Genomic DNA, 14238 nt, shown 5'->3' on the forward strand with positions numbered 1-14238 from the left:
TGGTAAATATCTTAATTGGTACAAATGTTATACCAACAGATTTATGGAAATCCTCCTCCGGATTCCTGAATGCGTGAAACGGTCTCCATAACCCGCCAAAATCTTCATTCTTAAACTGAAATGCGCGTTCTTGTTCATTTCAATTGCATACATGCCCCGCCAGCTCCTTATAAGGCGAATGAGGCGTGTGCAAAACAACAGAGGTTTGGTATTGCCATCCACCATGCTGATCCATTCTACAGGTAGCGTGGAAACGATTGCGACTGATCTCAAAATGAGATTAGATTAGATTCAAATATATTGTCATTTTACAGCACAAGTACAATTGATTGATTGATTGATTGATTGATTGATTGATTGATTGATTGATTGATTGAAAACTTTATTAACAGATTGCAGAATGGGTACAGTACAGTACAGCTCAATACATACAATTGTTACGGGGATGCAGACCAGAGAAAGACTTTCGTCTTGTTTACATCAGGGTCCCTCATTTTCAATTCATCATAACATATATGACATACACCCGACATACAGATAGATACAATACAATATCCAACCAGAGTGCAAATGTAACAGTAAAGTGCAACAGTAATATACAATCAAACCATTTCTACTGGCTCTTAGATGTGCGCAAGCAATGTAAGAAATAAATAAAGCCAACAATAAATAATATCATAAGAACAAGACAGTAGGCTATATGGAATATTAATAGTCTATTCCACTATAGCTATATCCAAAGCGATCGGGGGTTAGTTCTTATTTATTAATTTTCTGACATAAATAATAATAATAATAATAATAATAATAATAATAATAATAATAATAATAATAATAATAATAATAATAATAATAATAATAATAATAATAATAATAATAATAATAATAATAATAATAATAATAATAATAATAATAATAATAATAATAATAATAATAATAATAATAATAATAATAATAATAATAATAATAATAATAATAATAATTATTATTATTATTATTATTTGTATTTGTAAAGCGCTTCTCAGGAACCCGAAGTCGCTGACATTAGGTGGGAAGAACAGAGAAAACAAAGAAACAAAAGGAACATAAGACGACGGGGAAACAGGGAAAGCATGATACACAGAAAACATAAGGCCACAGTAAAAAAGATCAAAACAGGAAGGTTGAAGGCTAGGGCGAACAGGTGGGTTTTGATTTGAAGGTGGAGAGTGTGGGGGAGTCTCTGATGGTCTGAGAGATGTTTTTGAGCTTGGATGACGGGACGCCTGTTTTTTCCTACAACAGAGTTCGGCGATTTGCGAATCTGATTGGCCAGTGTCATTTCTGGTCATGTGACATGTACGCCCAATCGTGGGACCGCAAGTTTCTACACTGGTTAGGCTTAGGCGCTCGTTCGAAGTCGGTTAAGGTTAGAGTTTGTCTTAAGTGGTAAGGAAGAAGGAGATCAGTCAGGTAGGGGGGGGGGCAGGCTATGGAGGGCTTTGAAGGTCAGGAGTAGTGTTTTGAAGTTGATGCGTTCATGGTTCATTGAGTCATGACTATATAGAATGTGATTGTTAATGATACAAATTGTGTCATTTATTATCATTATAATTATTTAATGACAAAGAAGGCTCTTCCAAACTCGGGTGCATGCCAATACATCGAGACAGTCGTATTTATTATCATTATAATTATTTAATTCCACGGATATATGTCGTATTGAAGTGATGGCAATCCCCAAGGACTTGTCCCAAAGAAGGCTCTTCCAAACGCGGGTGCACGCCAATACATCGAGACAGTCGTATTTATTATCATTATAATTATTTAATTCCACGGATGTCTGTAGAGCCATGTCAAGAGCCAATCGCGCAGTCGTTCAGTATTGACATTACTAAATTATGTCATGTTCTACAGTAGGACTACTATAATACCTAATAAAACAAGTCATTAGAATAATAGAAGCCTACTGCTGGAACGATTAATTTCGCATTGAGTCAGGACTATAAATGCAAAACGTAATTATTAATGATAGACGTATTGTCATATTAATTATCATTATAATTATTTAATTCCACGGATTAGTCTGTAGTATCGGCAATCCCCAATGACTTGTCCCAGAGAAAGCTGTTGAAACCACAGGCACACACCGGTCTGTCCGATTTACGACTGCCTTTTTTCGAGTACGTAAATCCTACGTAAATCCTACAAAGAATTTACAATACAAAGCCGTTCGAGAATGCCGAATAAGTACGTAAATCGAGTTACGAAGGGATTCCTTGGTAAGTTTTACGTATGTCCGTTTGAGAATGAGGACCATTGTATGTAAAAAAAAAAAAAAAACATTATACTATTATAGATCAAACTAAAAAGATGATTGATTTATTGATCAATTGATTGATTGATTGATTGATTGGTTGGTTGGTTGATTGATTCGAATAAAATGCCTTGCTCAGAGGCAGGCTGCAAATAGTGCGGAATGCATCGTTAACAGAATAGTAACAGAAGAGGCTTGCCCCGAGAGACCAGATGGTGTCCAGGTCTTGTGCAGACGACAGATGCTCCTTAGGGATGGTCTTACTGCGGGTCGTCCCGAACGCAGCTCCCGCCAGCAGCTACAGGGCAGACAGACACCAATACACATCATCACCAAACTGACCAGCTATCAGTCAAACCAATCATTTACATCAACACTTTAGTAGACATTTAGTAGATGTGCTTAACACATTGAGTGCCACACCACTTCCGGGAAGTGACCTATTATTTTTTCATCCGTACATTTCCGTTTTCAACCGTTTTGAATATGAACATAGTCCGGCCGCTTCTGAGCAATTCCAGGGAAAATACACGAAAACACAGTTTTCGTGTAATTCAATAAACACGTTGTCATTTTTCGCCTGATTATCGGATCTTCCTGCAATAATGCCGGAAGGCGTTAGAGGGCGGTATAATACCGTCTGCCAGCTCAGACACACTCAGAACAGTATGCACAAGGTGCCCCACTGAATTATGAATGGCAATAGATAATAAAATAAATACCGTGACAGAAACGTAGCTCTACGTGAACGGCAATCAAAGTGTTAAAGTAACAATGTGTAATTTTTCTATGAATCTATTAAGTTCTGGAGCGTGGACAGAACAAACTGAGACCACCGGTGCTTCAAGACCATTTACTTTCGCTGCTCTAGCCTGAAATGGCGTGACCGGCTCGGTCTGGCCTTCTCGTGATACCAGACATATGCAGAGAATGAACGAGATGCGATGGTTCCTTCGTGCAACAGAATGTGGGGTGTTTTTGACACCAATGGAAAACAAATATCCAAGAATTCGCTTTTTAGAAAGTCATGCAAAAGAAGGAAAAGCACACAGATGCGACAGAGAGACAGTACCACTCGCACCAAGCAGGTGCCACAATTACACACTATTGCTTTAAATCCAGAGTGAGAAACAATGAGATGAGCTCAAATTCTTAGCAGTATGACTTACTAGTGGAGTTATTTAATCCCTCATACTCACAATTTAATTGCATGTAGAGAGGTCAGATAGCTTAGAGGGACCCACGAAACATCAATCATCATCTCAAACCAAATTTAAACCCACCAATCAGAGGGCCCCTCCAAACATCAATCATCATCATCAATCATGTCAAACATAATTTCAACCAGAATGGCAAAAGGGCAAAACAGCTGTACCTCTCACATGTGGAGATCTGATTTAGGGTAAAAATGCAAGGGCCCCCAAATGCTTTTTTGCATTGGGCCCCACAAAGCCTAGTGCCGGCTTTTGACTGAGGAGAAGCGTCTATATTTATCACAGCCGAAGAGTGCGTCGCGTTTCTCTGATTGGCCATGACGCCCATGTGACCGCGGCAGCGCGAGAGAGCGGCAGTGCGGAAATAGGCTGCATCCTCCACGTCAAGAAAGACAGACAGGCATTCTCTGTGACAAACCCTAACCTTAACCAACTCCGAAATAATGCCTAACCTTAACCCTAACCTTAACCAACTCCGAAAGAATGTCTAACCTTAACCCTAACCGTAACTTAACCCTAACCTTAACCAACTCCGAAATAATGCCTAACCTTAACCCTCCCTAACCTTAACTTAACCCTAACCTTAACCAACTCCGAAATAATGCCTAACCTTAACCCTAACCTTAACTTAACCCTAACCTTAACCAACTCCGAAAGAATGCCTAAACTTAACCAGCGGAAGAATGCACGTTTATAGCGAGAGATGAGTAAAAAAGAAAAAAAAATATTTTGAAGTGATTCAAACTTGTGACCAACCGCACCGCAGGCTCCACAGCACGGTGGCGTACCAGTTGAGCTAAGCGTCGATGGAAAAACTTGGGGGATTAGCGCTACATAATGCCGCAAGCTCTGCCGCTCTGCGGCTGCCGCGCTGCCGCGGGGCGTGTCGCAGCCAATCAGGGAAAACGCGGAAGCACTCGGCAGCACTCTTCGGCTCCAATTAAAGAATAGGCTGAGGGCGTGTGGACATTGTCCAGTAAGAAGCCTGGGAATAAGTAGCTAGAAGTAAAGGTAGCATACAAATCAACAGCCTATGGAAAAAGTACTTAATTGTTTACACAAGCAAGATAAACTACATTCAAGATCAAGTAGAGCAAGGAGGTATAGGAGGTCAAATTATTGACAATGATATATACAGTACTGTCATGAGTTTCATTCCAAGAAATTTCCAGCATGTTGAAAATGTGACAAACTCTTTTTTTTTGTATCCACTTTTTCTCCTTCTTTTTCTGTTTTTCTCCCATCCCAATTTAGTCGTGCCGATTCCCCCTTCCCCCGTCTTGATCGTTGCTCACATGTGCCCCCCACTGGTCGGTCGTAGGGAGGGTTGAAGAATCTATCGCATGTCCCCTCCGATACATGCGGAGTCAGCCAGCCACTTCTTTTCACCTGCCAGCGCAGACTCTTTGGCGAGGTGTAACGTGTGGGAGGCTCACACTACCCTCGCCATTGCCTTGCTGTGCAGGCGCCCTGACCGACCTGTAGGAGTCGCTGTTTACAACAACCAGATTACCACCCATCGACTCCCCTCCCGCTGACTCTGCCAATTGAGTCAGTATGACGGCCGGCCCAAGCCGGAGGCAACGCTGACAGCCGGATTCGATACCGGTGTCTTGCACGTTGGTGACGAGCGCTTAGACCGCTGCGCCACCCAGCCGCCAAAATGTGACAAACTCTTATAAAACAATTGCTTACGTGAAAAGCAAAACACACAAAGGAATCCTTTTAAAGTTATTAGCTACTTTACCTTGAGATGTTTGCTTATAACATAGAAAATATCATAATTATCTCTACCTTGGAAATATTGCGCAAATAACAATGTTTCCTCCTAAATGGATATACTGTACGTCCAGAGATTTTATTGAGTGAAACAATTTCCTCACAATAAAGAACAGAGGAGGGAAAAAACATAAATCTTGACACAAAATGTATGATGGGACGTCCTGGTGGCTCATCATGCTGAGGCACAAAACACATGATTGTAATGTCCTGGGTTCAAATCCAGTCCTTGACCTTACCTATACAGTATGTCATCCTCTTTCTCTCTCTCTCTCTCTCTCTGTCTCTCTCTCTCTCTTTCTCTCTCTCTCTCTCTCTTTACTGCTCTACTACCTCTCACTCACTCTCTATTTATCTATCTATCTATCTATCTATCTATCTATCTCTCTCTCTCTCTCTCTCTCTCTCTCTCTCTCTCTCTCTCTCTCTCTCTCTCTCTCTGTACTGCACTAAAAAAATCTGAAATACCCCAATTGTTTGTATTGCATAATAATAATAATAATAATAATAATAATAATAACAACAACAACAATAATAATAATAATCACAATATGAATAATAATAACATGTGATATTAACACATTCGGTGCCAAGCCCCGAGATAAATCGTGTTAACTCGCCATGCGTTGGACGCCAGACCCGAGATATCTCGGGTTTTGGTAATTTTTTTCTTTTATTCGATATTTTTATTCATTATTGAAGATGAAGACTTTATTTCAGACTCAAGGTCCATATTACACATATACAAAACAACAACAATAATACAATAACAAAAGAAATAAGGCCAACAACATAGATAAAAATACATTAAAATACATAAAGGCATCCGTTCCCATGTTTCCACAAATCAGAGGAGTACCTTGTATCACTTTGTTTTACATCACTAATGGCACCTATTATCTTGTTTTTCTACTCTAATAAACGACATAAATTTAAACATAAGGTTCCTCAGCAGAGCATGGAAGGTGGGGACATTTGTAGTCACAAACAAATGGCTTGCACTAGTCCGTCTTGGGAGCTTAACGCTTTAAAGCGTTATTGCCCGCCATGCTTTGACCGCCAGACCTCGCTGTACAGCGTTATTGAGATCAATATTTCATTTTTTTGCCATGGCATTCATAATTCATATATACACCTGCGACGCTGCAGCTGGACCCTAAAGGTGAAGGCAACGACGGCTCAATACCGCCGCCTGGTGGATGGTCAGGCGAGTTACACTCGCTTACAGGATATGGCTGCTGTGCGTCGATTAAATTCATCCGGCCATCACATATCGTTGCAAGGCTCCCGACAGACACAATGTACATAATGGATCGCTTTATAAACTTAATAATCGATATGATTTCGGCGTTTATTGCGACATACAAACCGGAAAAGGACCTAGGCAATCGACGTCGAATAATTGGGATCTTTCTCCTCCAGTCTCATTGGCGCACGGTAAGGGGACACTAACGTTATTTTCAACCCAATTGTCCATGTCTTTGTTTGCAAACCATCTGATCAATATATCCACCCATACTACATAAAGCATTTACTGATGATCAAGGAATTATAAATGACCCCCCCCCCTTTCCTCCACGCATGATGAAGCATAACGTATACGGATCATATACAGTTTAATTTTTTAATATAGCGTGTCTAGGGAAGACACGCCAATCGATAATCTATATATGTGTTTAGGCCTATAACTCATGTTTTAGGAATTACTGCAGAAAACGATAAAAACATACTTATATTCTAGAAGGTATTTTTGTATGCATGTATGAATGAAAAAGTATAACGTTCCCACATCCTGAATGATAGATAATCGATGTTGAATGGGCCATAGTAATGTCAATATAGCAATACAATTTAAAAAGTTATAGCCCTGCAAAGAAGGTGAGCCACTCCATAGACTTATAGCGCTGGCAGAGAGGGGCATTAGATGGGTACAATGCTCGGCAGGCAATGTGTTAAGGAGGATCCTAAATGAATCATTATATGCTACCTGCAGTTTTTTTTTTTTTTTTGCTGTGCTATAATTACACCATAGGTGTGCAGTATAAAATGTAGTAGTACAATAGGCTCTGAACAGGCTTATTCTTACATTGTCTGTAGGCCTACACATATAAAATTTTCGTGCCAGCATATTGGCCTGTGCATACAGTTTGCAGCACTGGCGCTGCACATCAACATCATCACACATGTCATCAGTGATTATGTGACCAAAATATCGCACACTCTTCACCACATCTAGAGCGCAGTCAGACAGCAAGAAGGAGGGAAACTTTTGCTTCTGGTCCTCCTTAGTTTTCACTATCATAACAACACTCTTTTTAGGGTTGAATTTGATATCATGTTGTATACCATACACAGAGCAGATTTTAAGCAGTTGCTGTAAACCAGCACTATAGGGGTATTCATCCACTGACCTTGGTGTTGCCATAGGAAAGGATTTTGAGATCGCCAAAGTGCAATACCGGCCGCATCCTGCCAGATGGCAGTGATGCCCACCCTTTGAAACCTTATATCTAACCCTGTGTTACACTCAAATGTCTCCGGGCGCTATATTCAGTGGTGCGTTATTGAAATCATCTGGGGTTGCACGCACCTAATGGTGCCACGTGCACGTGCGCTCCTGGCACGTGCGCGCGCTCCCGCGAATGCGCATTTAATGTCCCCTCGCTTGAGCACAGACTAAAGACAGTGCCTAATGGACCTGTCTCAAAACCCTGCCCTCTTTTCTTGATCCTCCAATCACAGCTGTCGCTTACCTCTGACTTCCTCGTACAAACAAAGTTTGTACGAGGAAGTCAGAGGTAAGCGACAGCTGTGATTGGAGGATCAAGAAAAGGGGCAGGGTTTGAGACAGGCCTCTACGAATGGAATGTAACACATGTCATTCACAACAAGTTAGGTGTGAATGTATCTGAGAACGTATTTAACACACCTGACGACCGGCGCTATTGATATGTAAATAGCGAGTACTTATCTGGGGTTACACAGAGTGCAACCCCGTCCCATGAAGAATGCATGCCTGGCTATATTTAGACAGAGCCGAGTAAATCGCTTCATCCGACCACTTCGAAGCGCATCTGGCACACTCGATCCATAAATTGTGCCAAATTATGTCCAGGACTAGATGAAAACACCAATACTGGAAATCGCGATCAGACAATTGGAATATTCTTTTTGGAATACCCCCGACCAAAGGTAAGGACTATCTGACATCAATTTCAGCTTGATCCAACAATGTTTTGATATCGATCCAGCTGATCAGCTTCTGTAGTGTTCAACACGAATGCCGTTACTGGCCATCAAAGCATAAAAAAAAGCATTCATGATGAAACATAATACCTATTATATACATTTGATTTGGAAATAGTAGCGTGTCCAGGCAAGAAATGCCAACGCTTAGGCTATAGTAGAATATACGTAGCGCCCTATAACTCAGCGTTTCAGGAATTATCCCGGATCACTCCTAAACTATACTTATATTCACCACGGGATAACGCACGAAAGTATGCATGAAAAAATTATCTATTTTTTTAATGTTCTACAGAAGAAAGTCACTATCAAATTACTATAGTATTGTCTCCATAGCTATAATATAGAATATAGATATAGCTCTCCAAACATAGTGACGCACAGTGGAAATATGTTATGGAAATGTGGCACGTTAGCCACAAGGACCGACTAATCCCTGGCGCTGAATGTGTTAAATGATACTGTTCAACAACAGAGGCCATGAGGTTATCTTAAACTAATAGAAAGAAGGAACTAAAGATAAAATGGGATGAGGTTGAGGATGGTGGATGACTGATGGCTGACTCCTGGCTAGGGAAATTGCCTCTGTCCACATGTCAGACAAACATAAATTACTTGTCCTTTTCTATCTCCTCGGCAACAAAAACAATGTCCTATATGGTTTTATTTGTGCCGCTGAGGCCAGCGGTGCTAATGCTATTGTCAGACTTTACAAGCTTATTGCTAGAGCAGCCCTGGAGCTGGGGAGGCAACCATATAGCCTTATTACTGCTGTTTGGCTAAAGTTGTTTTAACTGATTATTCTTTTTTTATATACATATTTTATATTATGATCTATATAATTATGTATATATAATTATGTATATTATTAGTAGTAATATTATTAGTGTTGTTATTATTATTATTATTATTATTATTATTATTATTATTATTATTATTATTATTATTATTATTATTATTATTATTATTATTATTATTATTATTATTATTATTATTATTATTATTATTATTATTATTATTATTATTATTATTATTATTATTATTATTATTATTATTATTATTATTATTATTATTATTATTATTAGTGTTGTTGTTATTTATTATTATTATTATTATTATTATTATTATTATTATTATTATTATTATTATTATTATTATTATTATTATTATTATTATTATTATTATTATTATTATTATTATTATTATTATTATTATTATTATTATTATTATTATTATTATTATTATTATTATTATTATTATTATTATTATTATTATTATTATTATTATTATTATTATTATTATTATTATTATTATTATTATTATTATTATTATGTATGCAACCATAGCCTTACTGCTGTTTGGCATTGTTTTAACTTATTATCCTTTTTTTATACATATTTTATATTATAATCTATATAATTATGTATGTATAATTATTTATAGTATTGTTATTGTTATTATTATTAGTATTATTATTACTGTTATCAGTAGTAGTAGTAGTAGTAGTAGTAGTAGTAGTAGTAGTAGTAGTAGTAGTAGTAGTAGTAGTAGTAGTAGTAGTAGTAGTAGTAGTAGTAGTAGTAGTAGTAGTAGTAGTAGTAGTAGCAGGGGTGTAGCTCCAGATTCTGGGCCCCATGAAAGAATGTATTTGTAGGCCCCCAGTGAATGCGAGCGCGCGAGCGGAATTTTTTTGGCCATTTTTTTATTGATGAAAACGCATAATATGGTTTTTACCTATACATTCGGATCAGCAGTTCAGCCTAGTAAAGGATGTCGCATTGCGTTCATCTTCAATGAATGGACCAATGCAATAGTCTACCAAAGCCCCCCCTCTCTCTCTATATATCTCACACACACACACACACACACACACACACACACACACACACACACACACACACACACACACACACACACACACACACACACACACACACACACACACACACACACACACACACACACACACACACACACACACACACTTCAGAAACAAACATAGTATCAATGAGAGCATCAATAATACACCTGAGTGATGTCTAGTTAAAAAAAAAAAAAAAAAAAAAAAAGGGTTTTTTTTTTTTTTTTTTTGGGTGGGCCCTCAGTGCTGGGCCCTTGGAATCATCCTAAGCTACCCCCCCCCCCAGCTACGCCCCTGAGTAGTAGTAGTAGTAGTAGTAGTAGTAGTAGTAGTAGTAGTAGTAGTAGTAGTAGTAGTAGTAGTAGTAGTAGTAGTAGTAGTAGTAGTAGTAGTAGTATTACTATGATCATCATTATTTATGCACCCATAACCTTATGGTGTTTGGCTAAAAGTATGTCATTGTTTTAACTGGTTATTATTTTTTTATATACATATTAAAATATATATATATGTATATAGATACTGTCAAAGAAATTACATCACGTTTGTAAAGAACCCATTAGGACTTGATTATGACTCAAAAAAAACGTTTCAGACTTGTGACTTGACTTGAGAATTGCCTGTCTTGACTTGGGACTTAACTTGAGAATTGCCTGCCTTGACTTGGGACTTAACTTGAGAATTGCCTGCCTTGACTTGGGACTTAACTTGAGAATTGTCTGCCTTGACTTGTGACTTGACTTGAGAATTGCCTGTCTTGACTTGTGACTTGACTTGAGAATTGCCTGTCTTGACTTGGGACTTAACTTGAGAATTGCCTGCCTTGACTTGAGATTTGACTCGAGATTTGAGTGTAAAGACTTGAGACTTACTTGGGACTTGAAAAACAATGACTTGGTCCCACCTCTGACATTAGAGAACCTGGCGATCCACTACCAAGTGTAATGATGTTAAAAATCAAAGAAAATTTACTTAATCTTCTGTTGTTGTCTTTTTCCACACAGGATATTATATTCCTCTAAAACGGACCACATCTCGATCGATTTCATCCATTTACAATTACATTTAGTCATTTACCTGACGCTTTTATCCAAAGTGACTTACAGGTTCTGTACGACAAGGCAGCAGGAAGGGTACGATGACCTCAAGCTAATGGTCTAAATCTATACTGCTCAGTAAAAGCAATCGACTGGATCAGCCAATATCTAGCTACAGTTCAATACTCAGAATTGGAATCGGTAGTGAAATAGTGGTGATGTGTTTAGCCTGCACTGGGCACGGTGTGAAATTATCTCATTCATCATATTAATAATCAGATCTTAAACAACTTTGGTTACCCATTGGCTTATGGATCTATCACGTACACACACACACACACACACACACACAACATACACACATGACACACACACACACACACACACACACACACACACACTGACCTCTGGTAGAACGATGAAGGCACCGGTCATGACGGTGAGGACGATGTTGATCCCAAACAACCATCGCAGGAAGATGAAATAGGAGGCCACCCCCGAACCAAAGTGACCTACGACACAAAGCACACAGAAGATTCAAACTAGCCAAACTGACCTACCCCACAAAGAAGACAGTGCATTCAAACTAGCCAAACTGACCTACCCCACAAAGAAGACAGTGCATTCAAACTAGCCAAACTGACCTACCACAGAAAGAACAGAAGATTCAAACTACATTTACATTTAGTCATTTAGCTGACGCTTTTATTCAAAGCGACTTACAAGTTTTGTACGACAAGTCATCAGGAAGGGCACAAATCAGCTGATTAACAATGTTCATCAAAGTGTTGAGTGCTACATTGTAGGTTAGTATATTAGGATATTAGTGCATGACAATAAGGTTAGTTAGGGTTAGATTTTAAATAAAAAATGTCTTTATTTATTATTTATATTTTTTTCATTTCAGATAATGGTTGAAGAAGTGCGTCTTTTGAACGGGAGATCATTTCGAATGGAAAGATGACACAAATTAAAAGTATTAAGATGATGTCGCTGAATGTTAATGGAATGAATAATCCAATCAAAAGGAGTAAGGTGATGACGAAGCTTAGAAAAGAGGAGGCACAGGTTATTTTTCTACAAGAAACTCATCGAATACAACAAGAACATGAAAAACTGAAGAGATTCGGATACGAGAATATGTTTTATAGTTCTTTTAAACAGAACCTTAGGAGAGGAGTAGCTATATTGATTAAGAATGCAGTGAAGTTTGAATTGATTAAAGAAGTGAGAGATAAAGAGGGGAGATATGTAATGGCCAAGGGGAAAATGGAAGGCCAAATGGTAACATTAATGAATATATATGCACCCCCAGACAGTGAGAAATACCTATTTGAAACAATATTTGATATTATAGCAATGGAAGGGGAAGGCGTTTTAATCTGTACAGGAGACTTCAACGTAGTATTGAATTACGACATGGACACGACAAGCACAAAGAGATGGAGAACACACATTAGCAAATATATGAAAATACAAATGACAGAATTAGGAATCACGGATATATGGAGAGAAACACACACACTAGACAGGGAATACACACATTATTCACATCCACACACAACATATTCAAGGATAGATTACTTCCTCATGACAACAGGGGACAGATACAGAGTAGAAGATTGTAGAATAGGGGTAACAGACATATCAGATCACAGCGCAACATATCTGACAGTAAATCTGAAAAGTAGACGGAGAAACACAGTCTGGAGACTGAACGTAGGGCTATTGAATAACAAAGGCTTAGTAGACGAAGTAAAAGAAGACATAATAAGATACAGAGAGGAAAATGATAACGGAGAGGTAGATCCAAACATTCTATGGGATGCAATGAAGGTAGTAATACGAGGAAAATTGATAGCAAAGGCAGCACTACTCAAGAGGGCCAGAATAGAGACATACCAGAACTTAGTAAAGAAACTGAAAGAATTAGAGAAAAAACACCAAAACTCAAAGAACCAAGAGACACTTAGGGAAGTAAAAGACGTTAGAGAAAAGATAAACAAAGAATTACTGACAGAAATTGAGAAAAAGGCTAGATATGTGAAACAGACATACTATGAAGGAGGAACAAGAGCGACCAGACTCTTAGCTAGACGAATCAGAATACAACAGAAACTAAATACAATACACACAATAAGAGACACAAACACAAACAGGTTACTAAGAGAACCAGCTGAAATAGAGAAGACTTTTGTAGAATACTATAAGACACTATACACACAACCGAAAGTGGCAGGAGAAGAAGAGATAGAGACATTCTTAGAAAAATTAGATTTACCATCGATAGGAAAGGAACAGAACAAAATATTAAATGCAGAGATAACAGAACAGGAAGTGGGAAATGCGATCAGTAAAGCAAAGAACAATAAGTCACCAGGTAGCGACGGATTCCCTTCGGAATTTTACAAAACATTTAGACAGGAACTGAGGCCCATATTAGAGGCAGCATTTAGACACACAATGAAAAAAGGAACAATGCCACCCTCATGGAAAGAAGCCATAATTACTACGATTCCAAAGGAAGGGAAGGATAAGGAACTATGTAGTAGCTTCAGACCAGTGTCCATACTTAATGTAGATTACAAGATGTATACATCGATAATAGCCAAAAGATTTGAGACATTTATGCCAGATATTATAGACGAAGACCAGACCGGATTCATTAAAGGGGACAACATAAGAAAGACAGTGCAGATAGTAGAGGAGATACAAAAAGAAGGAGGAAGTGCAGTACTAGTTAGCCTGGATGCAGAAAAAGCATTCGAGAGTGTAAGCTGGATATTCCTATATAAAGTATTAGAG

The 14238-nt window shown here is 38.3% G+C and overlaps 1 protein-coding gene across 1 annotated transcript in view; it reads right to left on the reverse strand.

Moving 5' to 3' along the window:
- tmc3 (transmembrane channel like 3) overlaps window positions 1–14238 on the reverse strand; it is a gene marked incomplete at both ends in the record, with an annotated part of 185268 nt that overhangs the window by 106920 nt on the left and 64110 nt on the right. Inside the window, 2 exons of the mRNA XM_084307555.1 lie at window positions 2496–2594; window positions 11839–11945. Of these exons, the coding sequence (XP_084163681.1) occupies window positions 2496–2594; window positions 11839–11945 (206 nt within the window). The remainder of the gene's footprint in view (window positions 1–2495; window positions 2595–11838; window positions 11946–14238) is intronic.

The sequence above is a fragment of the Notolepis coatsorum genome (assembly GCF_963971535.1).
Source record: "Notolepis coatsorum genome assembly, chromosome: 2".
Classification (NCBI taxonomy): Eukaryota; Metazoa; Chordata; class Actinopteri; order Aulopiformes; family Paralepididae; genus Notolepis; species Notolepis coatsorum.